The sequence below is a fragment of the Limulus polyphemus genome, unplaced genomic scaffold (assembly GCF_000517525.1).
Source record: "Limulus polyphemus unplaced genomic scaffold, Limulus_polyphemus-2.1.2 Scaffold1968, whole genome shotgun sequence".
NCBI lineage: Eukaryota > Metazoa > Arthropoda > Merostomata > Xiphosura > Limulidae > Limulus > Limulus polyphemus.
In genome coordinates, this window is record NW_013667578.1 from 108963 (window position 1) to 119093 (window position 10131).

The window sequence follows — 10131 nt, forward strand, 5'->3', positions numbered from 1 at the left end:
AATTTCATTTGATAAACACGTTTAGATTGAATGGTAATTTATAATCAGTCACAAGAACGTCGAATCTGAATCACTTGAAAAAAACACGGGGTGCTTAACTTTTTTCCAGGTGTATATTTCAACATGTTTAATAACCTTTGGTCAACTTAAAAAATCATATTAGTAATATCATAAATAATTCTGGTACACTGATTTATTCTCTGTTTCACCATGTTTAATCAGCTTTTTTCAAACGTAGTGCAATGGAAACATTAGTAATTGGTTTACTCATATATCTTTTGACATTTAATTAATAGAAATAGTACACCTTTTAAATCACAATTATTTATTATTGCAAAATAATGATTTTTGCTATAAGTTTCGACCACATTTGTTTGGGTCATCATCATCATAGACGAGACAACAGTATATACACTGTATTTAAAAACAACTTTCTTGGAACACATGGTGCATGTCAATTTGAAATTAGCATTCTATGCAAATGAAACAAATTTAATCTATACATGCATACATATATACATACAATACATAATTATCAAACAATATACAAAATATTGGATTTGATCAACAATCACACAATTGTTTCTGGTATCAATTCTTCATCACATCTCGTTGACAAAATTCATAGCTGATAAATCTGCTTTCTTATCTCCACAATATAAACACTGCATTAAAGATTCAATATATTTTGTTGATCAAATCCAGTCTTTAAAACTATTCCAGTATGGTTTCTTTAGGTATTGTATCTTTATTCACTTCAGTCCCATGACTAAGGCCATTAGCCATTTTGACGACAGGTTAACCCTCTTGCATGGGCTCAAACAACTGGACCAAGTTCATAATCCCAAAGTGACCATGAGTTTCCATACTATAGCTTCTAATATGTTTTGTGTGTATCTTCACAAAATTTGGCAGGTTTTCAGTAAATAAACAGTTTCATTAAGTATTCTTACTAAAAATTTATAGGTGAATATATGGAGTTATAATGTTGACTGCTCTGAGTGCAAAGTGATTTTCATGTTAAGATTAAATATACTTTTATTCTTCTGAACAATGTCAAATTTCATTTGCATAACCTCTAAAACCTTCTAAATAAATATTAAACATTTTCTGTAAGTAAAACTTTGTATTTTCTCTTCCTTAATTTTATATGCATTTGGTCAATTTAACTGACCTCATAACTACCATAAGAAATACAAAACCAATCTAAATTGTCCTTTTTTCTTTGTAGAATGACTGAAAATTATTTATACTTAAATTTTGTGGTTTTATTAGCTTTTGACTCATGTCTAATTAACAGCTCAAGTTACAGTATTGAATAATGTACTGCAAGAGCTGCTCACGAGCATACGTCATGAAGAATTACTATTATTATTTTTCATTTTCTTACCTAATCTAACCCAATAAGTTTCTAATTTTTACATTTTAGTGACTCTTATAATAATAAATAAAGAATATACATTAAAAACAAGAAATATGCTACATATGTGTGTCCTCTTGTTTTCTTTTGCTGTCGATTGTGGATGAAAGTTAAACTTTTTTTTTTATATACTAATGGTACTAGTACACTAAATCATTTTTATTTAATTAAATAATGCACCTAAGAACATAGAATAATAACATGCACAAAGCAAACAATGTTCTATAGCTAACATAATTTATCTGGCTTTCTAACTATGCAATAAGAAACCTTAAAACTTTAGCTAAGTTTGTTGATGTGAACATCTTGAGATAAATTTTCAAACTGGAGAAGAAACAGATAATACTCTTAAAGAAAACAATATAATGTATCACATGATAGACTAAATAAAACCTTGGTTTTCTATTAGTTATAAATAATATATCAAATGTAAGCAAAAATTACTGGCAATTTGTGAAAGAGAGCATTTGACAGATGGATGTGGCAAATTAGTCTAACTTTCTAGTTTATGACTCAGTAAACAGATAAGATTGAAGGCTATAAAAATTATGCTTTGCCTTAGTAATACTTAAATTATAAAGAGTAATTTACATTAAATTCTGTACATTTTAGAAGGGTAGTAAATAAATTACAGACGAGGGAAGACCTAGAGAACAAATATCACAGTTCTCATACTAAGAGAGATTGTAAAATAAATTTGTTTAACTTAGTCTTCTTTCTTTAAAAGAGAACTTAACAGCTTTGGACAAAAATGGAATTTATAAATAAAGTGTGATTACAGCAAAGTCTATAATTGGATAGACAATTTGTAAACTAAAATGCCATTTGAAAGAACACAAATTGATGTTATAAATAAAAATTTCACTTTGTCATGTGTAATAAAACATGCCATTAACCATAACCACCATATCCTATGGGATGAAACTGAATTTGTTCCATCAGTAATTACCCTGAACTGAAGATAAGTGTTGAAAGAAATAATTAAACACAGAGATTTTTATTTAAATAAAGACAAAGGTCCTGGAATTTCAGCCCTCCAGCTGTACCTGAATTAAGATTATATAGACATGTATGTATATATATATTTATTAATTTATTTATTGACAATGCATCATTTGTTCTCATCCATTTTCATTCTGCCTGATGATGACCCAAAAGAATGTGGTCAAAATGTATAGTAAAATATTTTTCAGTGACATTCATAGGGGATGGCTAGGTGGGCTCAAGCTCCTGCCTTCCTCATCTTATGCCCCAAAAGTGCCCTTTTTCTTGATCATAAAAAATTGTCCACAACTATTGAAAGACATGCTTGATTCCACATCTTACTTGTGAGTTAGAAAAAAAATTCAGTTTTAAAATAAATGACACACAGGGACTTGTAGATCTTTACCATAAAAAATGATTGTGGTATGCTATTAAGTATTAATACACAATAAGTTACTAGTTAGTTTTAGATTTTAGAAGTGTTTACAAGACTAAATGAATGGGAATAAAAGAGGATCTCTGTCTGCTTCTCGTGGCTTTCTACCGTATGTGTACCAGGTGCAACTCATAGTCTCTCTTAACACCCCCATCCCAAAAAAGTCATACCTTACAATGCTTGAAAAGTGCCCTTTCCTTCTCAACGAGTCCCTCGTCTATTAACATCCTCTGCACATTGTTTATTTTACAATGATAAATAATTGTGGTTTAAATGGTAAAACATTATTAGATTATGTATTCTAGAGATAAACAACCAGATTCAAGAATGAAAATGTTTACTGGCTTATTTATGCAGCTATCCATTTTCTAACATAAACTTTTAAAGTTTATGTTAAAAAGTGTCTTTCCATTGATTCCTAATGTGAGTTACATATGGAACGTGCTGCTGGTTCATGTCAAACTTTTTAGTTTGCTAACTAGTTTACAAAGAATTTATGGAAAAAAAGCTATATATATAAACAAACTGCAATATTACAAGCAGTTACACATAGACAAGCTTCTGGATTATATGTCCTAATATCTATATTAATATCTGTCTTAGGAATATAATATGATTTAAAAGTACCATGGGTATATGATTGATTAGTTACTTCATTACAGAACAACTATGATAAATCTTATCTCTGGTTGATTTTCACTAAACATATTCATCAGATATTTAAAAGTTTCTTTCTTTTTATTACAGTGGTCTTTTTGATAATGTTTTTGGTATCTGAACTTTTATTCCACTGTTACATCACAAAAAATATCCTACCTCAGATGGGAGAGTATCATCCACTAAAATATTAGGTCCCGTAACATCTGGGCCAAATGCCCAGATAGATCGAGCAGCTAGCAAGTCCCAGTCATACTTTGTCTGAAAGAACTCTCCAAGTCGTTTACGATTCCATGTAATTTGAACTACCTCATTTTCAATATCCTCTGCTAGACCCTTTTCTAATGGTTCTGCTATCATAGTTACTTTGTTCCTTATGTGATAAATGAATAAAAGATGTAAAAGAAAAAAGGTTATACCTTTCAACACCTGATTAATAACTATTACAACTTATAAATTAAGTTACTTACATTATACTTCAAATGGTAAAATTACAGATAAAATTGAAATGTTTTGTTCTCAAAGAAAACGAAACATCAATTAGCATGTTTAAAATCTAATTTTGAACAATTCTTACTTTTTATTTGGTGTCTCTGCAAAACATTTCAGTGAAGATGTTTCTACAACTGTCTCACAGAAAGAGACAACTGGATCAGCCACCTTGATATCTGAATTAAAAAAAAAATGCAAATTCTATGCATAAATATACTTCCTGTTATGAAATATTTCACTTTCAATATTCCCAAAAATAAAATTTTTGTAAGTTATTATTACTGTTATTTCTTAAGTGCTAAAACATAATGTTTGCATGGTTTGAACTCACCTATTTCTGAGTACATCTTTCTCAAGTCATGCATGACACAGTCCAAGTACAGTTCTCCTGTTCCCAAAACAACATGTTCACCTGATTCTTCCACCTACATGATTAAAATAATTACATTAACCACACACTTCAAGTTCTCTAAGGCTACATACGTACATGCAAATTGCATAGCTGACTGTTCTTCTTAACACTCTCAATACGGGCTCAATCAATTTGACCGACCACGTGACCTTTTTGTATTCATTTAAAGTATTTACAGGTTTAATACTTATAACCCTCAATATAGTGGGTATATCTTCACAAAATTTGGCAGTCTTTCAGTTAATATTACAATTCTTTCAAATACAAAAATATTTGCACATATTTCTTATTGAAGTATTTTTAATAAAATAAAATAAAGATTTGTCCATAAATATATTGAATATTTGTTTTCAATAGTCTGTGTGCAAAGTAACTTTCATGTTAAAATTAAAAATACTTTTCCTCATCTCAAAAATTTCAAATTTCCTTTGTGTAATCCCTAAAACTTCCTAAATGCATTTCAAACATTTTTTTTTTCAGTAAAACTTTTTAGTTTATCTGTTATTTTCTCTATCGCAAAACAGGATTGGTCAATTTGACCGACCTTGTACCAACCAAAAGAAAAAAAAATTGAAATAAACCTAAATTAACCTTTTTTCTTTCTGATTTTCTATTCCATAACTCTGTAACCAAACAAAATTGAAGAGTATAAAAATATGGTTTGTCTGAGCAATAACGATTTTATAGAGTTATTTACGTTTAACTTTGTACATTTTCAAGGGTAATGATATGCTAAAACAAAATGTGTCACGTGGGTCAGGATTTTTTCTAAACATTCCCTTGTAGAATTAAAAACTTAAAACTTGTATACTATTAAAATATGGATTATTAGCTAAGATTTTATGCTATTATAATTGGTATAACATTAAAAAAAAGTAGTATAATGAAATTTTGTATATAAGACACTAAAACCTTGTGTCATGCGCAGTAAAGGATACCTGGGGCGATAGGGAATTTTCCCCAGCCTCCACTGCTTCTACATATTTCTTTAAGTCTGGCATTATTTTAATAGCCTTCTCTGTCAATGACACATTCTCCAGTCATTTTGTTTTGCAAAACTTGAGTGGCTTGGGTGGCTATGACACATCTGTGGCTTTAGTATAATCTTCACAACGAGCAAGTTCTTAAAAACTGGCCCACCTTCAAACCTGAAGAATCTGCTCCTTTCTTGACTGTCACATGTAAATTGTGACAGCTACAACTTCTTAAGTTTAGTAGTACTGAATTTACATAATTTTCAATTTCCATTTTAAGTAGGTCATGGAACTTCTAATTAACAATGGGCCGATTCATCAAAAGTTGAAGTAAAGATTTCCATACAAGTCCCTCTACTGATTTATAGAAAACCTCTACCATGTCCTCCACTGTAGAATGCCTCATAAATTCTTAAGTGTAGTAGCATGTAACTACAGGATCATTATATCAGACTCTTAAGTGTATATCCATTTATTTAGTTATATTTGAATATTCAAGCGTTTATCAAACAGTAGAACATATCATGAGTTATAACTGTTTATTCTCTCAGAAATCAATGCCTTGAAATGTGGTGCAGTACCACAAACATTCAAATAAGCATTTCTTTTCTCCATGCTGGGATTTGCTAGCCATTTCAATGTCTGGAAATATCATCTGATACTGATTTATGTTACAATTAAAAAATAAGGATAGTTAGTAATGTATTAATTGCAGAAAATTATGGTTACTGTTCAAAATGAGTCAGATCTTTATCTTGTAATTAGTTAAAATGAAAACCATTTCAGCATTAACATGGTATAAAAACCCAATTAATTATTAAAAGATGTAACAATATGTCAAATTTTAAAAAAATTATTTTTTTACTTTCATTCATAATTTGTATTTCCACTTACACCCTTTTGGTCTGTACTGTATATGTCAACATTTTATCAAATCTATTATAGGATACATACTCCTGTTTTTTAAAATACAGGTCACCCTTGAGTTTTAATTGCACTACCCAAAATTGGATTTGTTGATACATCAAGGCCTCTCACTCTGTCAATCCTTTTTCTTTCAACACTAGATGTAGAGAAGATCATTTGTGGCTGTGACTTCTTGTCATCAACCTTGACCCTTGAATAGACCATCACCAAGTGTGCTGTTATTCAGAAACCTTCTCATGTCTGTTGTTCAAGTTATTTCTTTACTCTATCTTTCCAAAAGAGACTGATGTTTGCTGCTCTTACTGTGGCAACATAACACTATCATCCATATTGAACAAATCCACCTTTGTGCCATGCAAAATACATTTTGCTCTCTTGTTGTCTTCTCAGGCCACCAATGATTTGTACCTTTTGCTACTCAGTCAAAGTTCACTGAACCTGCACTTGTCAAACAGGAATGATTAACATAACTCAGCTCTAGGTAACATGTAGGAATTATCAACTTGTCACACATGAATGGTGAACATACCTCACCTCTAGGTAACAAGTACAACTTACTAACTTTTCACACAGAAACAGACCACATAGCTCTAAGTAAAAAGTAGGACTTATTAGATTTATTACACAGGAATTATTAGCTCTAGGTAACAAGTAGAAATTACTAACTCGTAACACAGGAATGGTGACCATACATGAGCTCTAGGTAACAAGTAGGAATTATCAACTTGTAACACAGGAATGGTGAGCATACCTCAGCTATAGGTAAAGTGTTAGAATTAATATTATACATTAAACCTATCCTTTACTGCACATAATACAAAGTTTAAGTGTTTTACACTCAAAATTTTGTCAAACTACTATTTGTTTATGTTATACATTAGTATAGCATAAAATCTTAGCTAATGATCAATATTTTAATAGTATATAAGTTTAAAGTTCTTAATTTTATTAGGCAATATTTTAAAAAATCCTGAATTTTCCCTAGTGTGGTATGTGACTCATTTTCTCTAGGCATCTCCTCTTTTCTTATCCACCATCTCTCCAATAAGTATGAAATTCAACGTAAATTACTCACTATAAAATCATCATTGCTCAGACAAACCATAATTTTTATAGCCTTCAATTTTGTTTGGTTACAGAGCTATCAAATAGAAAATCAGCCCCTCCTGCCACACCCACCTGTCAGATTCTCTCTTCCAGGATTTGTTAATAGTCCTCTTTTACATTTAATTATATATTAACTATAACCAATAGAAAGTCAAGGTTTTCACCTACCAAATAATGTATTGTATAACATTGAGTTCTGAACAGATAATCGTCAATTTCACTCAGAGTACAAAATACATTCCCGTGAGAAAACTAAGGACTAGCTTGGACGAATTTGTAATGACTCTTGTCGCATAGTTACAACGCCAGAAAAATTTTGAGAGTTAGAGGAAATAGACTATTTTTTGCATGTCATTGGTCTATGTTATTTGGTGCATTATTTAATTACATAAAAACTATTAAGTGCATTACTACCATTAGTATAAAAAAGTATTGACAGTAAGAAAAAAGAAAATTGGGTAACTACTTTATTTCTTGTTTTTCATGTTTATTCTTTATTTATTATTCTAAAAGTAATTAAAATGTAAAAAATAGGGATCTTTTTAGGTAAGTTAAGATTAAATTAGGTAAAATAAATAATAATATAATAAAAATGTTTCATAAGGCATGCATGTGAGCAGCTCATAGTAGCTTGTGAGTAATGCAATTTGATAGAGTAATGTGATCTGCATGTTCCCAAAGTGATTTACAACTTATAATGGTGCAAATAGTAGTTAGACATAGTTCAAAGGGGCAATAAAAAGGGTAATAAAACAATAAAATATAATTACACACTATATTGAAAGTTAGAAGTATTAAATCTGCAAAGATTTTAAACAACTACAAAGAGGTTATGTAGTAAGTCAAATTGACTGAGCCCATGTTGAGAGGTTAAATGGTGCCAATACTTCAGCCCTAAGCAACAGGTAGGACTTACTAGTTTGCCACACAGGAAATGTGCACAAATCAAAGCTCTAAGTAACATGAAATAATTAATAACTAGTCACACAAGGGTGGTGAACACATCTCACCACTAGGAATAAGGTAGGAATTACAAACCTGTGACAAAGGAATGGTGAACATACCTCAGTTCAAGGTAACAGGTAAGACTTAGTAACTTGCCACACAGGAATTGTTCACATACCTCAGCTCTAGGGAACAAGTAGGATTTACTAACTTGCCACACAGGAATGGTTCACATACCTCAGCTCTAGGTAACATGTAGTAATTAATAACAATTCACACACAAAGTGAGATACATACCTCAATTTCAAAAAATGTCTAGAACTTGTTAACTTGTCACATAGGAATCATGTACATACCTTGGTACTAAGTAATGGGTAGGATTTGTTAACCTTTCGCAAGCCATCTAACATCTTTGGAAGTTCAGATGGGTTGACAGGCTCCACAGCAATTTTAATTACAGATTGTGTGTTGAATTTTAATGGTCGAAATATGTACAGTTCATCTTGAGTTCCAATGTCACAAATAGTAGCACAGGAATTGTTCACATACCTCAGCTCTAGGGAACAAGTAGGATTTACTAACTTGCCACACAGGAATGGTTCACATACCTCAGCTCTAGGTAACATGTAGTAATTAATAACAATTCACACACAAAGTGAGATACATACCTCAATTTCAAAAAATGTCTAGAACTTGTTAACTTGTCACATAGGAATCATGTACATACCTTGGTACTAAGTAATGGGTAGGATTTGTTAACCTTTCGCAAGCCATCTAACATCTTTGGAAGTTCAGATGGGTTGACAGGCTCCACAGCAATTTTAATTACAGATTGTGTGTTGAATTTTAATGGTCGAAATATGTACAGTTCATCTTGAGTTCCAATGTCACAAATAGTAGCAGTCTTTACAATCGGTTGATCAATTCCTTCAATGAGCACCCAGTTTCCAGCTGGTACTCGATCGACTTCAATTTTATATCTATAAAATAAAGGGGGAAAAAAACCACTGAAAATAAGAATTTTCAGCAAACATTGAAAACAAAAATTACAATAAGCTTACAAAAAAGATGGTTTCTCTAACATACAATGTGAAGGAATAAGAAGTGGATTTAACCATTTAGTTAATACCTAGTCTGTAATTCAAAAACATGCTGTATCCCATTCTAAACAAAATTAAGATACTTGTCTATTAACTCTTTCAGCATGGGCTCAGTCCTTCAGACCGACCTCGTAAGCATTTTGTGCTTGCTATAGTTTTCATGCTATAACTTTTAAATTAGTAAGTGAAATTTGGCAGATAACCAGTAAACATTACAATGCTTTCATTCACAAAATATCAATTTTTTTTCTGTAAGTCTTAAGGTTTGTAATGCAATGTTTTTCTCATGTCTTTTTTTTATTTTCCCATGTTGCCTATCTATCATGCAAAGTAACATTCATTTTAAGATAAAAAATACTTTTATGCATCAAAAAAATTTTAAATTTGACACACGAAATCTTTATAATGTCCAGATGGTTATCAAATGTTCTTTAAAAAAACATTTTATATTTTATCTGTTATTAAACTCTGTACGGGTTCGGTAAATTTGACCAATTTCCCAACCACCATATAAAAATTAGGAAATAAATATAAATTATGCCTCTTTCATTCTAGAATGAGCACATATTATAAAACAAAAACATAAATATTTAGACTAAATAGCTTAAATATCATAACATTATACACTTATATATATTTAATACTTTATTATATTGACATTTCAACCGTGCCTGGCT

General features: G+C 30.7%; 1 protein-coding gene across 1 annotated transcript in view; it reads right to left on the reverse strand.

The window, feature by feature from the left end:
• Positions 1-10131, reverse strand: part of LOC106465512 (116 kDa U5 small nuclear ribonucleoprotein component-like) — a 122113-nt gene that overhangs the window by 12114 nt on the left and 99868 nt on the right. The window contains 4 exon segments of the mRNA XM_013925738.2: positions 3657-3870; positions 4075-4165; positions 4321-4414; positions 9082-9334. Coding sequence (XP_013781192.1) covers positions 3657-3870; positions 4075-4165; positions 4321-4414; positions 9082-9334 — 652 coding nt within the window.